We start from the raw sequence: 19,680 nt of genomic DNA, 5'->3' as shown, positions 1-19,680 counted from the left end.
ACATTCGAAACATTAAGATAATATTCTCTAATTGAATATAACCTGGAAAGCATCAGAGATGTTATATGAAAACTAAATCTCAGCACAGATTCAGTAAAGAAAGTATCCACCTCAATGAATGCCGTCAACTAAAAACATGGTTATGGGTGTACATCTCAAGGCCCTTGTCCAAAACGTATCAACTCTTCAGTGGTATTTCAAATCGAAAGATGATCAAGACTTGGACTTATATAGGCTAGCTGAGGTACAGGGTGCCACCAAGGTCACAGTACAGGGAAAAGAGTAGTATGATTGAAAATATATCTCACACACACACACACACACAACCCCCAGAAATGCATGAAAAGGCTCAAAAGGGCCCAAAAATAATCACTCAATATGTACAAGCAATATGTAACAATATGTAACCGTGCCAACTAATGGGTGATGGTTCCAATGTTAAAATGAACATTGCACACTGGTGTACCTGTCACTGCTGGGGTATAAGGGGTTAAAATTACAGTTTAAGAGTGAGAAACCCGTGGTGAAGGACTTTCTTCTACAGATGACAGAGTGTATATCAATATAAAATATATAATTGTTCAATAACACCAAGGGAGGATTGATATTGAAGCAACATCTTTACCCAGTACAGAGCTGGGGGACAGTTTTGAGATGTTTCTGTCCTAGGCGTCATGTGTGGGGACGTATTTGCATTGGTATTTCATTAGATGCATCTTGCGAGCTAGTACATTTATATTTTCCCACTAGATTCTATTAGCGTTGTTGGTGTTCTTAATTGTCAAAAATTTATGTTTTTAAAAAACTATTTCACACAAAAAAAAACTGTCGGAGGTGGGTAATCAAGTGTCTGTCATTTCAGTTTCAACCACTGATTACTAAATCATTTGATGATCATAATTATTAAGAGAAGTATTCCAATTAAAAACGGTCAACAACTGCTGAATGCACTGCAGTGTTTTGGGGTAAAATCAGTGCAGTTGTTGCTACAATTGCCCCCTGTGGAGTAGGAGGGTACAAGTGTTTTCCTCTAAAATCAGGTCAAAATGTTGTCTTGTGCTCCTTTTTGACAGTACAGTCAAACTTTTTGTTGTACAATATAAGACAAATTGTCTCAGGTGTCTACTGAGACTGGTCTAGTGAGCGGGAAACTAGAAATGCAGAATGTAATGTGTAATAAGCACCAAATTGAACTGATTGGAATTCAGAAGTTTAACAACGTTAAAATGTCTCAGATTTGTGATAAAAACATTTATTTCATATAAGGTAATTGTTTACATACTACATACGTAAGCACATGGATGCAGTGGATTCAACAGACTTTTTTTTCCATTTTTGCATCTCTCATTTAGTGGACATTGCGATAATAGCAAAGGGTAGAGTTGGCCTTGAAAATGATCCCTGGCTTGTCAGCCACAAGTTATGTTTCAGTCCTCTGATGGAGAGTGTGATATTTGAACCAGGGTCCCTTGGCTTAGTAAGGAAGAGAAGAAAACGGAATGAGAGAAGGCCTCAGGCCATTTGGGGCTCTACTGAAAGAGTTTGTGGTGTGTGGTTGGATTTCTGGCACTCGTCCGAGTTATTGAGCTGCATTGGAAGGAACCTTTTTGAGGCTGAAGTTAGACCAATTCACTGCTACCTTCTGGCGAGTTTGTTTTGCAGAATCAAGACAAAACCTAGAGGGAACAAAGACAGAGAAACAGGAGGAGGAGAAGGTTCGTGTTAATCAATACAACAGTTTAGCTCCAAAAAATTTGTTTTTAAGTATTCTGATACACTGCTTTGTAACACCTACCTTTTGAAGTATTCCACTTCCCGATCAATCTCATCCATTTCTGTTGGATCCACATCTTTAGGGAGAAATACATCATCTAGGGAATACAGATTAGACATTAGCTAAATACATCACAAATTAAGAAACAATTCAAATTTTGCACACATGGCAAAGATAGTTTATTGTACCAATAGCACTGCTGGATTTTTCACCCTTGTTCTTGTTCTTCTTATTTTTCCCCTTGGCTTGCTGCTGTTGCTGCCCATTTGCTGCAACAGTGGGATGAGCTTTGCTTTCCAAATCCTGCTCAGATCGACCTCCTCGTGTTTCTGTGTCACCTTTCCCTCTTTGTGAATTTGAAAGGCCACCGTTAGTTGCATGTTTAGACGATCTGCCCTCCTCAGCTTTCTTTGGCCCATTTCTCTGGTTGTCTGCAGAGTGCTGGGGCTGTCTGTTCCCAGATTTTGAGCCGTTAGAAGACGTTTCTCTACACTCATTGCCTTTCTGGGTGTCAGCTTTGGTTGGTTTGTTGGAATTCTGCTCGGACACAGATTGCTCCAGTCTTTGCTGCTGCTTTTTATTCTTCTTAGACTTTGCACCACTGTTCCCAACTGTTGTGTTCTTGGGATCAGGGGCATCCTCGTTCGATTTAGCTGTAGCGTGGGCTGGCACCTGTGGCAAACTGTCCGATCCAGTGGAAGTGCATCTTTCTGGCGACCGAACCCTTATGAGCTTTGAGAGATTGGGGGTAGTGTGCAACCGCTGGATGTCCTTGGACCCAGCAGTGAGCCCTGATGCCGTGCTGGTGGCATTAGGGGACGAGACGGTGGTTGTGTCCTCCCAGCCATTTACCAGGTCCAGGTGGCTCTTAAAGGTTCCCAGTGAAAGAGGGGCCAAGTCAAGGTCTATCTGCTGCAGGTCAGAGGAGCCATTGAGATGGGACAGTAAATGGTTGCCCTCCAATGTGGCTGCCTTCTTTGGGAAGTCATTAACATCCAGATTGAGGTCGTACATGCTAAATGAGGCCCGGATTGAGTCTTTGATGGTGTTTTTAATCTCTTCGAGCCGACTTGTGAGGAAACTGTTGACTCGCTCAAGCTCCAGCTGAGGCCAGTCAAGCAACCGACTGGCTTCTGGACCTTCAGGGATGGGCTCGTCGTCGATAGGCTCAGACAGGTTGGAGTGGGGGTCGCTGCCTGCAGCACCCATGCCCTGCTGAGCTTTTTCCTGAAACAGAAATGGTACAGACTTAAAAGTGTGAAGAGAAAGACACACATAATGAAGATTATCTATTAGTAATGATCAAATAGAGCCTGACCGATAAAGGATTTTTAAGGCCGATACTGATACAAATATTTGGTTATTTAGATATCCTGATATATCAGCCAATATATATAATAAAAAATAAATAAAAAAAATTCAGAACAAAACTTAAACAGATTTCCCTAAAATTAGTTATTTGTAGTTATTCATGAGTTCTCACTAAAATAATATGATAATTGTCACAACAGAACAAAAGAACATCAAAATATATTAAAGTTCTCATAAATGAAATGTATAAAAATACAAACGTAAGATATGAAATTGAAAGTCCTTTGAACGATAACAGAATAACAAAAGAAAAAAACTAGAGTGTTGCCAACAGGGACGTTGTAGAGTGCCCTCCGGCATTGTAAATGCTGATACCGATCAGCCAATATCAGACCAATCAGCGGTCGGGCTCTATTATCAAACCTCAATACTTTCTTTTTGGTATTGACCAAAACGTGTCTGTAGCACAGAGTATCAAAACTACTGAAATATGTAAATTAAATATCAAATGTCTGGTCAGACTTTTACTTATTCTTAAATTAAATTAGTTCCTGGTTTGAAAGTATAATCCATAAAGATTTACATCAAATCAAACCCCTTTTTTGGTAGTTATCAGAATTATTTTTAGCAATAACCATTCACTGAATACACATTATGCAATTACCTCTCTATATAGTAGTCTTCATTTCCAAACAGCATTCAAATAGCCTACCTACCCATGAGGGACTAATAGGATTTATGTAATCCAGTGTTACCGTTGTTATTTAATCTCACTGTTATCAGCCTCATTGTTTACGGTTCACTCTATTAATGCCATAATGAGCTGTATTGAGTTATTGATCCATCTCTGGATGCGCTAGGGTGGGGTCTGGCTGCACCACTTATCTATTCTGGGATAGGGGAACCCCCCCGTGGCTTGTTATTACTTCTTTAAGCCAATCACAATCATCCTGGCCGGCGCTGAGCCCTGGATGCAGCAACTGTGATTTTGCAAAAATAGATATCAGAAGGGGAGCGATGTCAGGCTGTATCCCAGCACATCTGGTGAGCCAGACTAAGTTAAAGCTAATGCAAACCGAATGTGTATACAGCTGTTTGGACTGAAATCAGTTATAACTTTAAATGTAATTTGGGGAATTGTACTCTATTTTGGTAAATTATTGAAGAGGGGCTCGTGTTTAGACAACACTTAATATTATTACTATGGCTTATTTTGTTAAATGAAAAAAGCTTTTGAAGACTCCATGTTAATATTACGAAGTAGTGTATCAAATAAGCTTTTGGTCGTTCTTAATTATTGTATGGGTACTGGTGTCAAAATCTTAAAACCAATACCCAACCCTATACGTTAGATCAAACATATTCAAATGAAAATGAAAAAAAATCAAACAGTCAAACACAACGTTTCACACCTTCTTCTTTTGTTTGTGTCGGGCCCTTTTGGCGGCCTTGGCACTGTTGACAGGTTTGGGCTCGGAACTGTTTATGAAGTCTAGCAGCTCATCTACGTCCCGGTTGTCGATGGCACCAGTCACCGTCAGATCTGAATCTTGGCGCTGAGGCAGCTCCTCCTTACGCCGGGTTAGACGTGAGCGGAGCTTCTCTCGGATCTCAGCGTAGTTACGGCTGGTCGGTGCAGCTGGAGGCTGTGACCAAATAATATATAACAAGATATTTCACGTTACCTTTGGTGTAAGTATGTAATAGCAAAGGGAACTCTTAATTACTACTTAAAACGAGCAGAAAAACTAAAAGTTTTAAAGTACCGCATTGTGTCCAAAGAACTCGCAGTAACAGCAGTCGCAGTACTTCCCGTCCTTCTGGTTGGTGGAAGAGGAGGCGCAGGAGCTCCTCTCAGAGCTGCTATCTTCATCCTCCCCCTCTTCCAGCTCAGACGGAGGGTGGCACAACGTCCCATTAGTCATTTTGTGCCCCTTACATGCCTGGTCCCTTTAAACCATCAGAAGGCATTTGTGTTTTGAATCAACAACAGCTACAGAAATGGTTTCTCAATTTCACAAAAACAATGCTGAGATAGTATTACTAACCTGCAGACCCCAGCTGTCAGATGGCCCCCCACATTCGAAGTGGCCACTGTTCCCGCACTGTGTCCATTACAAGGGTGGTTACAGCCCATGATAGACGTGCCCAGTTTGCCGTGTTGTGTGTTCACGGCGGGAATGTGGGAGTTTTTGCACGGGCTGGGCTTATGGACAGATGTCGGGCTGTCTGGACTGGGAGAATTGAGTTTGGCTGTAGGGCCGTGGAGGTTTGGGACCAGCGGGGGGAAGGGAGAGTGGGCTGCCACACCGGTGCCAGACGAGGACGTTACATGGCCGTGTTGCCCAGAGTTAGGCTTCGGGGGCAGGAGGGAGGAATGCTGGGAAGACAGGCTGGTGGGACTGTTGGGGGGTACCGACAAGTCTGTGTGTTGATGGTGGTCACTGGGGTGGAAGGCTTCACCTGGACAGTGGAAAACATGAAAAAACGACTTGAAAATCCCAAACGCTGCATCACCTTTTTACATAGGGCATCAGTTTGTGTTCTGGTCCGCAGTTTATTTAATGGGATTTCCTAATTACCTGAATACGTACGTACGTACACACACACGTACACACACACGTACACACACACACACACACAGCCAATTACTATATAATGTAATTTAGATTCAACTTTGTCATTGTGCAGAGTACAAATACAAAGAAAACTAAATGCAGTTTACGTCCAAACAGAAGTGCAAAAAAGCAGAAAAGTGCAATGTAATATTCAAATAATTACCACTGATGTCATAAAATGTAACCTAAATTGTCCACTTTTCTATAGATTAACTAACTTTACTTTGAAGTTGAGTGAAATTAAAATATGAGCACTGTCTTGCCAATTTTGTTAAGTATGACGAACGTTTTCCCATCTAAAACCAAGATCTGTGCTAGGGCTGGGCAATATATATATATTTTATTGACATCGTGATATGAGACTAGATATCGTCTTAGATTTTGGAAATCGTGATATCGTAAATGGCTTAAGTGTTGTCTTTTCCTGGTTTCAAAGACTGCATTTCAGTAGAGTGATGTCATTTTCTGTGTTACCAGACTGTTAACTCTTCTGTTATTTTTACCTTTACCTTCTTACTCATTATATCTACATTACTGAAGATTCTTCATTTTAAATCTCGTTGTGAAAAAAGCACTAATTGTCACCCCTATATTATCGCCACAATATCGACATCGAGGTATAGAGACAAGAATACCGCGTTATCTGATTTTCTCCATATTGTCCAGCCCTAATCTGTGCAATATAATAACTCTTGTTTAAATGATGGTGTCCAGAACAGTAAGTTACTCTTTAAAAACAATGAAAAAAGGTGTAAATAACAAAGTGAGTAAAGTACACTTACATTTTTAAATTCAACATTACATATCTTATCTCTTTACATATTCCCATTACCTAAACACTGCAGATTTAATGACATCTTTTACACATTGAGCTTGATAAGTGGATTCTATACTGGGTTCTGATTTCATAAAATGCTGTTGAACCCTAAGAGTCCCAGGAAACATTACCTGGTGGCGTTGGTCGACGGCACATGGTCTTGAAGTGCTTGGGAGTGGTCTTACAAAGGTCTGCTGAGGTAGACAGGGGGTTCCCAGCAGAAGATCCACTGGAATTCTGGGAGGATGGGTGACTGTAGGGACAGACTTTGGTCACCGATGTTTTAGCAGATTTCCCAGGAGCTTCATGAAGACCTCTTTTCTCATGACAGACTGATCCTGGTGTTAAACCTACGGATGAAAAATGAATGAATTTCAAAAGGGAATTGATCCATTTAAGACAACATGACAACGGTTACAAAAAAGGGAAATACAACTTTTTAAAGAGTATTTACCAATTAGTTTGTAAAATGTCTTACAAAAAGGTGTAAAGATTCAGAGCTTCAATTGGGGATTTTACTGTCCTCGGAGAGTTTGAGCAATGCTCTTTATTTGACCACTTCCGAAGTGCTGAGATTAAGGTAATTCAACACGCACTTTCTGGACTGTGGTTTATGTTTTGAAAAATTAATTCCATGCTCTTTGGAGGCATCTTTAGACATGTTAAACTGTCAAATGGTGATAATTTCTCACTGCTCTGAAAAAGAAACCAGCATCCAAAGACACTGTTTACCACGAAGGATAAAACCCCTTTATGATAACCAAAACAAAAATGAGGAAGTATTACTACATTTGAATTATTTAACATGTGATTTCTGTTGTAAAAAAAAAAGTGACTCTCTACAGCCAGTAGAAGTTGATCCAAGTCACTAAAATAAAACCACCTAAACTTTTGCAATAATATGTAAAGTAGTACATCCAACTTGGGTAACTTGTAACTTTGCCCATGCAGATGGGTACAGCTACACTCACTGAGCACATATGCCTCCATGTATAACTACTTTTATTTATACCAGTTTAAATTTTGCATCAAGGAGTTGGAGTATTTGCTAAACTAGAAATACAACAACATGCACCGGGTAGCCTCTACAAAGTGGTTTGATTAGAGCCAAGAAACAGAAACAAAACGGACAAAAGAAGAAAAAAATCATAATTCCATTCAGTTCTCCTCTTATGGCTGGTAAATGATATAGCTAGGTAGTGCATTTGAGTTAGTTTGTAATACAGCCCTATGAAACCCCTGAACAGTCAAAAGACAAAGAAATAAATCTATGTATGAAAAAAATGGGCTAACATACACCATTGTTAAATTTTAACTTCAAACTTCTTGATGCATCTCAATTTTTGATTTCCCCCTTTTTTCATTCTTTATGACAAGCCTTACTGGAAAACAATTATAACATCCATCATGAACAGTCAGGAATCATAATGCTCCATATCAGGATTCCTTTGGAGGAGGTCAAGAAACAAATTACAATGCGTGTGAAACATGAGCACTTCTTTACTACTCTATGAAAGAGGGTTTTTGAGGGCCAATTTTGGAGTCTTTGTTATACTGGTCTGTGAGTCCAGCTGTGTTTCGGTTTATATATTTATTGCCGCCACTGTTTCAGAATTTTATGAAAGGTCATGAAGTTGCAATTACCCGACCCTGCAGAGCCGTACGCTCCACTGAACTCAAACAAACGGCCGTATGCTCTCTTTCCCCTTTGAGGGTGAGCAACTGGAATAGGCTTAGTCACGACAAACAAATAAACAGTGCAAGTACAACCATTTCTCTTCAGGCAGGGTGACAAAAAAAGGGACAAAAGCCTTGACCGCTGTGTTCCCATTGAGACGGCACTCATGTGGGACCCGCAAAATAAGACAGCTACTGTATCTTGGAAAACAGCAACATGGGGCACTGAATTTGATGAATACATTTGGCTAGCTAGCGTACCCTGTGTCCCATTCTGCCTCACTTTCTACCACGAGAAGACACCGTCACTGGGAGGAGAGCAGGCAACCGCTGTGGAGACTGACCTTCACTTAGCTGCTGTGGCAACTTGAATTTAGCTAGCGCGAACCCCTGCACTGCGGTCACAGAAAAATGGTTGCTAGCCGGTGGGAGCCTGGGATCAGCAAACTTTTTGTTAACCCTAACCCCCTACTGCTAAAATAAAATCCCAAAAGAAACACTGTCCAGGCATGCAATGCATGCTTAGTTCTGTAGTTCATGTAGCTCTTAAGATCTTGGGAGAATTGATTAGTATGATGGACACTTCCATTTCTATGCAAAATAGTAAGATTTTGCTGATGAGGATCAAATCAAATTAATTAGAAGGAGACTGTTATTTTAAAATGTATCTCCCATTGTCCGAATGCGTTTGGTAGTTTTTGACCACAAGTTCATCTTAAATAATATTTCCAACTGTTATACTGAGCTCTATGGACGACAGGAAGTACAGCGTTGTAAGCTTGTACAAGATTTCTCGGTTTTCCTCTGAGACGTAATAGACAACACCTAAAAAAAGTGGTCAAAAACGTATCACACATTTATTGCTTGAGTTGTAAGGTAACAAGCCGTTTGTAGACCTTTTATTCTAACAAATGTTTTATCCATGTCACAAAACTGAAACTCGCAACACGGCGTGAAATTTAGGTTTGTGATGTTTTCCGGAATTACTGTCACTGTCATTAAATGTTTTCTGGAGCTGTGTTTTGCACCTTGATGACAGACCTTGTTGTGAGTGTGAAGAAGTGCTGTGGTTGCAGTGTTCCCCTCCGTTGGTGTGGGCAGAGTTCCAGAGACCTGACAGTTTGTGGGCTGACAAGAAGGAACTCGGGTCCCAATCCACAGTACTTTGCTCTGGGTAACCGTTCCCACAGCTCTGCGACTTACAGGAGGAAGAGTGCGACAATGGTAGCTGAATAAAAGAAAAGAAAACCCAACTGGTTAATCACAGGGCTGTCTACATAGGCTTAGACTTTGGTACCAAGTAACTACCAATATCGTCTTGTAATACATCCAAGGGAGTGTGACACGCCAAGCAGAAACATCTTCAAACAAAATAATCAGTGATAAGTGCAAGTCGGGTGACAGAACCCATCTTTTCTGGTATTGCCCCGAGCTCAGGAGTTTCTGAATGACATTTTTTATTTGTACAGCGACATAGCAGACAACTAATCCCTGATGGTCTCTCTGAGATATCAGGTTACAACAAGCCCGAAAATTTGGTATACTCTGTCCAATGCCCTGCCCAAGTTTCCTAAGATCTGGGGAGCCTTTATTGAACATATTAGGAGGGAGAGGTGTCAACCTGGGACTGTAATGTACTGTATGGCATTGTGCTTTGATCCGCCAGGATTTACATTTTTTAGCTTTTGTCTTGGTCCTTCCTCGACCTCCCTTGGAATTGGTTTCCTTGAACTCATTTCTGACCCTCAATCCACTTGTGGACATTTCCGTCACTGTAAAAGATTGACGTGCCTTAAGTGAGCTGGCAGTTTGTTTGTTTTATTTTGTTCTACCCTGTCCTGTCTATTTCTTTGTTTTAGTTTTTTTTCTGTGAATTTCATTAAAAAAAAAAAAAAATACATATACAATACAGTGCAAAAGTTTTAGGCAGGTATGAAAAAATGCTGTGAACTAAGAATGCTTTCAAAAATGGAAGCGTTAATAGTTTATTTTCATCAGTTAACAAAATTCAGTTAGTGAACAGAAGAGGAATCTAAATCAAATCAATATTTGGTGTGACCCCCCTTTGCCTTCAAGAAAGCATCAATTCTTCTCGGTACACTTGCACACAGCTTTTAAAAGGAACTCGGCTGGTTGGTTGTTCCAAACATCTTGGAGTTCTAACCCCGGATCTTCTGTGAGTGCCACCACATCCAGGACTTCATATTCTTCTTTACACTGATGATAGTTCTTAATGACTTTGGCTGTATTATTGGGGGTGCTGTCCTGCTGCAGAATAAATTTGGGGGCAATCATACACCCCCCTGATGGTACTGCATGATGGATAAGTATCTGCCTGTATTTCTCAGCATTGAGGACACCATTAATCCTGACCAAATCTCCAACTCCATTTGCAGAAATGCAGCCACACACTTGCAAGGAACCTCCACCATGCTTCACTGTTGCCTGCAGACACTCATTATTGTAGCGCTCTCCAACCATTCTGCAAACAAACTGGGTCAAGAGCACCTGCTGCCATTTTTCTGCACCCCACTTCTATGTCTATGTTTTCGTTTAGACCACTTGTGGCCAGACTTCTCCGGACAGTAGATGGGTGTACCTGGGTCCTACTGGTTTCTGCCGGTTCTGAGCTGATGTCAGTGCTGGACATGTTCTGATTTTGAAGGGAAATAAGCTTGGTGTGTTTTTCATCTCCTGCACTAAGTTGCCTTGGCCAATAACTGTGTCTACGTGTTCTCCGAATTTTTGCAAGTGCACCTATAAGAATTGATGCTGGTTTGAAGGCAAAGTGTAGCAACCCCAAATATTGATGTGATTTAGATTTCTTTTGTTTGCTCACTTTGCATTTTGTAATTTGATAAAAAATAAACAATTTTTTTTTTTTGAAAGCATTCTTTGTTGACAGCATTTTCTCACACCTGCCTAAGACTTTTGCACAGTACTGTATATGTATATATGTATAATAATGCATTAATCAATCATGAGTAAACAAAAAACAAACCTCTGCAGCATACTGTTCATAAATCCCTTCTTCTGTTCCTTTTTTGCTATTTTGAATATTTGCAAGTTAAAGCCAATGTCAACAAAACATCTTGAACTCGATGTTAATCTACAGTTAGGCTTAAGGATGATAATGAAGGCTTCAAAAGTTGCATTTCATGTAAAGTATTTATGTAAAAACAACAAGAAAGCAAAGTTTATAGCTGCCGCTGCCTTACATATGCCACAAAGACCCAATTACTAAATAAGTTACTTCTGAAGAGGCAAACAATAGACTACATGTTTAAACTTATTAAATCCAACATGACATTTAGACAGGCAGATTTGTTCAGAGAGTAAGCAAATGCAATGCCTTGTGCTGTAAATAAAGACGACATTACCTCAGTCAACAGAGACAACACAGTTTAGCTAAAACGTAGGCAAAATAAGTTGTTAAAAGGATCCACACATATAACCCAAATTATTATTCTTTTATTTACCGGCGTGGATTGCTCCTGGGTGCTCCGCCTCTCCTCCTCTTCCACACTCTTGCAGCAGCTCTGACATATCCACAGAGGCACCTCACCAAGCAGGGACTGAGACAGCGAGGGCACTGCATCAGCAAGCTTACGCCCTGGCGCCTCCCGCAATAAGGCCTGGGAGAGCGCAGGCACTGCGTCAGCCAGCTTGGTCCCATGGCCCCCAGGGAGTCCGTTCACCGAGTTCGCTCCCCAGTCCTTAAATTCTCGGTGGCACAGGAGGCAGCAGGTGTGCATAGGCTAGAGAATAGGTATAAAAAAGGAGGTCAAGTATTAGCCTAGGATCCATTAGGTCAGTTGTCTTTACAATATTTGACATTACCAACTAAACATAGTAGGCATTCAAACAGACATATCTATAATTATATTTGTGCATGCACTAAGTTTACAGTTTATTATGTACAATTAGCTAAAACAAATTCAGTCTATTACAAATGTGTCCTCCAGTTGAAAGGTTGAATCAAAGTCTCTCTAAAACAGTTATAGACACAGCTAGATGTTTCCCAGTATTCTCTGGATACCGCACACTTGTATGATAGTGATAGACATTACCTTTTAGAGATAACCAGGTAAATAAAAATTGCAAAATACAACACAAATCTGCCTAAAAATGAAATATTATGAGTTATGAGACGTATCTAGACAGGCATCTTACACATTTGGTATAAAATGTAATCCAAGCAACAGTCAGCCAAGTTGTAAGGCTCAGAGGTCAGATGTAAGGTTAGCCGGTTGCTGAGGCGACAGTGGTCCAGCCTGCAGCGTAACATCTTCTCTATTTGAGGTTAGTGTTTACCCTCAGTTTAGCTAACGTTACTGACTTTGACTTTTGCTAACGTTATGCATCACTGGCTGATAACTGCATGCATTGAAACTTTTGACATAAGCTCCTGTCACACTCCGATAAAGTAGTGCGGTAGAGATAAAACCAACAACAGTATAGAGTCGAAAAAACAACTCAAACCATTTTGGGAGTTAGCTAGCCCTATTATGAAGCAGTTATCTCTTTCAGCTAAATAGCTAATTAGCAAGCTAGCAGATGGTGAGCTAGCTAGCTACTGTTGGCTGAGTGGTTCCTCTGGATGGATTCATGTGCAGGGAGTAAGCACGTTTGCAGCACGCTAGCTGGTTGTGGTAGCCCGGCTAGCCTTCTGGCTAAGGTTAGCTGGGCGGATGAAGAGTTGTAAACGCTGGAAACGGGACGACCTGTCCCAGGCACAATGTCACCTGTCCGTCAGAGGAGATGGGCTGCAATGCTAGCCACACTGCCTCAACGCAGCCTGTTGGAGACGAGTCTGCTCGCTAAGTTGTGTATTATTTATTTAATTAACAAATCAAACGACGTGAGACCTCAACACCTACGAATACTGATTAAAATAGCGTCCAATCAGCCAGCGGATGCATAGCGATATAACTTCACCTCTGCAGGATCTAACTTACGTTACATTAAATAAAAGCACAATGGGGATGCTTGGATTAGCAGAGAAGTGCTAGCTCAGAAGCTAGCTAGCCTATTTTTAAAAGCAACGATTGGCTTGCTGCTAGCTAACCTACCTGGTTCGCCCTGGTAGTGGCCAGCCTATCCAGCCCAGCATCTCCGCCGCCACCGTCAGCTGCATCGCCGGGAGAGACTGGGCTCTTCGGCAACGTTACGGTCTGCTGTCCAGGCGCAAGCTCCTTCTGGGCGACCCCTTGCTGCTTGCTTTTCTTCCTTGCCATTACGGTGGTGTTTATAATACGCTTTGGCCAAGTTTGCACCAGTTTCGATGATTTGGAGAGCACACTTTCGTTTCTTCCCGGACCTCAAAATGTTCTCTATCTCATCCAGTCAAGACAACAGTCAATATGGCGGAGGACTGGCACACTCAGGGGTTCATAGGTTAAAGATACTACTGGCAAAGAGGCTTCACTCCCATAAGGAGAATTCGACGGAAACCTGACGCAGGCAGTGAAGCCAGACACCGCCATATTTAGTAAGGGCATCCGCCCCTCCCACTTTCTTATGTGTATGAAAAAACAAGTGAACACATCCTTCCGCTTAAACTGGCATTTCAAACGATTGTTTTAGTGTTTAAACATATTTATTGAGCATATAATTTTAATCTAGCTAAATACGCAGGTAAATCTAAGTCCTATAGTGCATAGTGTAAAAATGTATTAAGCTGTAGTTGAGGTAAATGTATGTTTTTCAGACATCGGTAGAGGGGGAGTGTAAGACAAAACATAAGTGTATATCTAACTATGTAATTTAAAAATTGTACAACTTTAGCTCCCAGACGACTGTTTAGATTTTCATAGAGGCAAATATGCATAAGCACATGCCAATATCAGTCTAGCACAAATCAATATAGTTAGCCAAAATAGTAAATGTTTGAAAAAATAAAGCTGCTTGAGAGAAGAACATGGGTGTATAGTTGAGGAGGGGACGGGGGCTCGGCTGTCGATGCCTTCACGTGCTTTCAGAATTATTGGTCTTGTAGACTAGTATGCCTATTCGACCCATTCATGGAACATGGATCCATTATAATCATAGACCGTTACAGTCTATGATTATAATAAGAGAGGGAATGCGAATCTTTACTTGAGAGTGAAATTACGTTAAAATATTTATTTATTTATTCATTCAGGACAATGCACATTGATGAACATGCACAACAGTACAGGTAAATGTGCCAGATTGCAGCCCAAGGGCTAATTTCCATCTGCAGTCCAATAGGCAGGTTGGAGTTTACACAAAAGACATAGGATAGTACCATTTAGTATATAAAAAAAGAAACAATAAGAAAAGAAGAAAAAAAGAAAAAACAAGACAATTCATTAGTAGAAAAATAGAAAACATAAGCCGTTTATTGTCTTTCTTGTTATTGTCACACTGTACAACCAAAAATGAATATGTCAGTCATATGCGTCCTATCTTTTTACAAAAATAAAGCAACACATGCCAATACTTCAGGTTGTCCTTTTTGTAATTATATCCGACCAACTTTGTGCCCGCTGGATCGTAATTACGATGGTAGTTTCAAATGTCCGAGTTTACGTGGAACACGTGAATGCAGCGTCAGTGTTGGGGTTCTGTGGACTGAGGACGTAAGCACACAGACAGCAGACAGCTTCATCTACTTCAGGCTACTGACGCTGAGCTACACCACTGTAGGTCGTTTACCCGCGGTTGTTTTTATTTTAACAACCACAATTATGGACGGAAACGTTTGCAACATTCAGGTGCTTCTTCGGGCCGCTGAGTTTCTGGAGAGACGAGACCGAGGTTGGTGTTTTATGATAACTGTCAGTCTACAAGGGGAGGAAGTTGGTTATTGTTCAAACAACAGAATTCACAATGAAGCGACTATAACTTTGCATGCAAAACACAATATAGATACATCATGCAATGCGATTGTTCGAGAAATCCTCAAGATTCTTGCTAGAACGTTTTTTGTGAGTTATGCGATTTTTTCCCCCATTGACTCAGTGACCTACATATCGGTCACATCATTGTACTCAAAGGCGCCAATCTGGTCCAATTTGAAAATGAATCGGAGCGGCGGTGAACGCTCAGCACGGTGAATAAAAGAGAGACAGGAAAAGCTCTGCTATTCAGTCATTGTTTACACCCTGTATGAATTGCATGATGTATTTATATACTTGAGATGCTACAGAGAGTAATTGTATAATAGGTGGTGTGTGATGGCGCCAAAAACAAAAAAGTCCAGCTGATGACAGCAGTCGATTGCTTTTGTCCTCCTCATTTTACAACTTAGGAAGAGATAATCCATGGTATATATGTCAATTTGTAGCACCACGGTTCATTAACGGTAATAATAGGAAGTCTTTATTTTTTACATCGCTGCAATTGAATTTTAGACAATTTTCTTATACATCTGTGATGTTTTTTTTTTTCCTGCACAGAGGCAGAACATGGCTACGCTTCAGTCCTGCCTCTCAGTCCAGATCACTCTGACAAGAGAAGCAAACAGAAGAGTAAAAAGATTTCTGCCGGTGGTGGCAATAGGTAAATACATTGCACAACACACAACCGACAAGAGGGTGTGGTTGTGAAGCCCGACTTTCAGTTTTGACAAAGCATCCTTATAGTATCACACCAATCTGTCATTGCTAAGAACCAGTTTTTGTCATGAATGCATCTAAACAATCGGTCTCTTTCTGTAACTGCAGGTCGGTTCACAACGAGCTGGAAAAAAACAGGTAAGGAATATCTTGTCATGATAAACCACAGCAGATTTTGTCTATCAAAGTCTTAAAAAGAAAAATACACTTTTGGCCAAAGAGAAAGAGAAAGCGTCAGTCTTGAGCACCCTGTTTCCACTCGCTGGACTAACAGATTCTGTTGTTGCTCGTTGTGCTTTTGTAGACGAGCTCAGCTGAGACACTGCCTGGAGCAGCTCAAAATGCAAGTCCCTCTGTCATCTGACTCGATGAGGAACACCACGCTCAACCTGCTGAGGCGAGCCCATCTTCACATAAAGGTAGACACAACGCCATGGCATTGCACTGATCGAAGTCCTGGTTGGGATCACTGCCGTTAGTGTGCATTTGGCTAAAAGTGCCCCATCCATCCATCCATCCATCTTCATCCGCTTTATCCGGTATCGGGTCGCGGGGGCAGCAGCTCCAGCGGGGGACCCCAAGCTTCCCTGTCCCGAGCCACATCAACCAGCTCCGACTGGGGGATCCCGAGGCGTTGTCAGGCCAGGTTGGAGATATATTCTCTCTACGTAGTCCTGGGTCTTCCCCGAGGCCTCCTCCCAGCTGGACGTGCCTGGAACACCTCCCTAGGGAGGCGCCCAGGAGGCATCCTTACCAGATGCCCGAACCACCTCAACTGGCTCCTTTCGACGCGAAGGAGCAGCGGCTCTACTCCGAGCTCCTCTCGGATGACTGAGCTTCTCACCCTATCTCTAAAAGTGCCCCTTCTGGGGATTTCATCTCCTAATGCTTATCACGTCTCTAAAATGTGGTCCACTTTCTCCATCCACTGCTCACTTGTGTGTGTCTCTCCGCTTTCTCATTTCAGAAGCTGCAGGAGCAGGATGAGCGGGCAGAGCAGCTGAAGGGCCGCCTGCGCTGGGAGCAGAGAGAGCTGCGGGTTCGGCTGGAGCAGCTGCAGAGAGGCACAGAGAGGATGAGGAATGACAGTCAGGGGTCGACCATGTCGTCTGAGAGGTCGGACTCGGACAGAGGTACGTCTCTCACACAGAAGAAGGGTCTCACCTAGGTGCAGTCACAGTATGGCCTAGCTCTGCTCTATAGCTTAAAGCGCAATTACTAGGTCTGCGTATCGTTTAAAAAAAAAAAAAAAAAAAAAAAAGTACCAATTTTATAAAAACAGAAGAACTTAGAACTTTACATATTACGGCACAAAGATTTTATTTTTCAGCTCCTACTACTTGAGCCACATCTCTGTGTGTAACATAGAGTTTTTCCTGCGTGCCTTCATGATGTGTAACATAGACAGCCAATCACCAGCATTATTAGAACTTGGTAGCCGCATGCTGCATGCTTATTGGCTCACTGACGCTGATCACTAGGTCATCATTAGGTATTGAATTTGGGCATTAAATGACAAGGCATCACATTAGAGGCAATTTGGACAGTGCCTAAAATGTATTGAATTCTTTACCCAGCCCTAGTGATTATAGGACAATACAAACTCTGGTTATTTTTGATAATTATTCTGTCAGGCTCAACCCACTGTAATTCACTTTACAAATGTGTGTTATTTTCTGAGCAGCATTATTTGAACTAGAACTTGACAATAATTCCTTATTAGTTTATCAATCTTCAGGGGGGAAATATATCGTTAGGATATTATATTTTATTATCATCTTACACAATTCTGTTGATTAAATGATTTAAGGCAAGAAAGCATATTTTGTTTTATTTTAAACTTCTGTAGAGTTTTGTCTGTCTGTTGTAATGCATTGAACACTCATTTGATAATTCTATGATTGCCCTCCCCCATTTTCCATATCACAATGTGTGAAATGGGGAATATTGGGATATTTGTCTTATGTTTCCGTCCGCTACTGTATTTGATCTTTGGTTGGTCACATTACAGATGATGTGGAGGTTGACGTGGAAAGCATCGTGTTCGACTGTGTGGACTCGGACGGACTGAGCATTACGCACACTGATGCAGACCACTGTTACTCCAGCATGGACAAAGCCTGGCTATGACGGCAGTAAACCTACCTTAACTCGTTTGAACGTCAGGAAGAGAAGAAAAACATTCCAAAAACAAGACAACCGAGGAAGAGGGATAATGGAGAAAAATGTTACTGTACAACTGAACACATTTCGTTTTAAAGAAGAAGTAACTTTTGACATTCTCTTCAAAATACGTCCGACTACAAGCTTAATGATATTGGTATGAATGAGCTGGCTCCATTTGCACTGAATAGCAGTTAAAAACACTGGGCTGTGATGGACATTACGCATATACATTTCTGGCATCAACCATTAATGGCATTTATTTCATAAGCCACGCCGTGTGTGTAACTTGTCAAACCGTTCCACTTATTCATCTTTTAAGGGCTTACTCATCTTTTAAGGGCTTATTCATTGGTCTTTAAGGGCTTTTTTTAAAATCCAAATAAGTGCTTTTTTATTCATCCTCTTAACTTATTCTTTACTACACTATGTATATACTGAATTCTGCCTTAAATCAGATTTGGTCTAGTATTCCATACAGCTATTTAGCACTAATTTCATATTTCAGTAATGTCATGTGTAGCATGCACTTATATATTAATATGTGCTATGTTAGTATTATTGTCCTATTATGTAAGTTCAGTCACGTATCTCTCTTCTGTTGCACAAAACGTCCACACATTGCACTTGTTTTGTCGCAAAAAGATTATGGGTATATTAAAAATGAAAGCCGTAAACAGAAATGGCATGGTTATATTTGCACATTGATATCTGGCATTTTAGTAACTGGCAAATATTATGTGTGCGTGTACACAGTCTGTGATCAAGTGCAAGAAGTTTGACTTCTCTATTATGGAGATAGGAATAAAGACACGTTTTATTCACTGCTAACATTAACTGGTATGCTGAGAAGTGTTCATTAATCACAACTTTACACTTCATTGCTTGTGCATTTGTCAATAGAAATGCCAATTATGCATGCAACAAATTAATCCGTTAGGCAGGTAATTTATGCTGTAATACAAGTATGTATTATGTTCATTGCTATATATTTAATAACTGAAAGTGCTTTTTCCATTCACTTTCATATATGCAAGATGCCTTATTACCTTTTATTAGTATGTATGCATTCATCCCAGTAATATAATGTAGCATTTTTGTACTGGTGCAAGCTTTTTTTATTGAATAAATATTTTCTATATTTATGGCCCGTGTCTTGATTTTTACTGGACCTAATGGTTTACAATGATGAAAGTCAACAGTTCCCAACTTGTTTCCTTGTGAGCTGAAACACTAAGTACGGCCTGCGTGTGACCCCTCTTCACCGATTGTTTTGATTTACTGTTAGGACTAGTACAGAGGTTTCCCTGTTTTATTTGCATTTTATTCAGAGGTAAAGTTCTGTAGTAATTGATGAGGAAAAAAAACAAACAGATTGCAGGATTGCAGTTCTAACAACCCCTTGTGGGTGTCTGGCAGTAACTAAAGACATCACAGCATGATGGTTACAAAGGACGGTTTGTTTATTGACATGCTGATATTGAAATGATATAAGAGCACATTGTTGCATGGGTTGTATCATCAGACCTAAGTTGAACGTACTAGACGAGGTAACAGTTCTGTCTGTGTACATGCATTTTAAATTGAGGTGAAGACACTGATGTCCATTGCAACCACATCTTACTGCTAAGTATTTCTTATCAAGCTAAGACCGTTAACAATACGGCCCTTCCTTCAGTCAATTAACTTCAACTTGAAGCAATCAGTTTTTTGTATAATGATTCATGTGTGATTGGG

At 40.9% G+C, this 19,680-nt stretch overlaps 2 protein-coding genes across 3 annotated transcripts; one reads left to right on the top strand and one right to left on the bottom strand.

Moving 5' to 3' along the window:
• Positions 1-817: 817 nt before the first annotated feature.
• Positions 818-13,626, bottom strand: fam193b (family with sequence similarity 193 member B). 2 transcript variants are annotated; one of them, XM_032528548.1, is made up of 10 exons: positions 13,270-13,626; positions 11,677-11,955; positions 9,239-9,425; positions 6,652-6,870; positions 5,134-5,548; positions 4,852-5,035; positions 4,498-4,731; positions 1,987-3,001; positions 1,796-1,871; positions 818-1,676 (listed from the first exon to the last, which is right to left on the bottom strand). In XM_032528548.1, the coding sequence occupies exons 1-10, from the start codon at positions 13,432-13,434 to the stop codon at positions 1,580-1,582; spliced, it is 2,871 nt and encodes a 956-aa protein (XP_032384439.1). In that variant the 5' UTR covers positions 13,435-13,626; the 3' UTR covers positions 818-1,579. The 2 variants fall into 2 exon arrangements, with proteins under 2 accessions (XP_032384439.1, XP_032384438.1); XM_032528547.1 differs by having other exon boundaries at positions 1,963-3,001; positions 13,270-13,624.
• Positions 13,627-14,742: 1,116 nt separating this feature from the next.
• Positions 14,743-19,088, top strand: mxd3 (MAX dimerization protein 3). Its single transcript, XM_032528556.1, has 6 exons — positions 14,743-14,980; positions 15,622-15,724; positions 15,889-15,918; positions 16,085-16,199; positions 16,748-16,913; positions 17,792-19,088. Exons 1-6 carry the CDS (start codon positions 14,911-14,913, stop codon positions 17,908-17,910), a joined length of 603 nt encoding a protein of 200 aa, XP_032384447.1. The 5' UTR covers positions 14,743-14,910; the 3' UTR covers positions 17,911-19,088.
• The last annotated feature ends 592 nt before the right edge of the window (positions 19,089-19,680 follow it).

The sequence above is a fragment of the Etheostoma spectabile genome, chromosome 10, assembly GCF_008692095.1.
Source record: "Etheostoma spectabile isolate EspeVRDwgs_2016 chromosome 10, UIUC_Espe_1.0, whole genome shotgun sequence".
Taxonomy (NCBI): Eukaryota; Metazoa; Chordata; class Actinopteri; order Perciformes; family Percidae; genus Etheostoma; species Etheostoma spectabile.
This window is presented reverse-complemented; position numbering and strand designations above follow the sequence as displayed.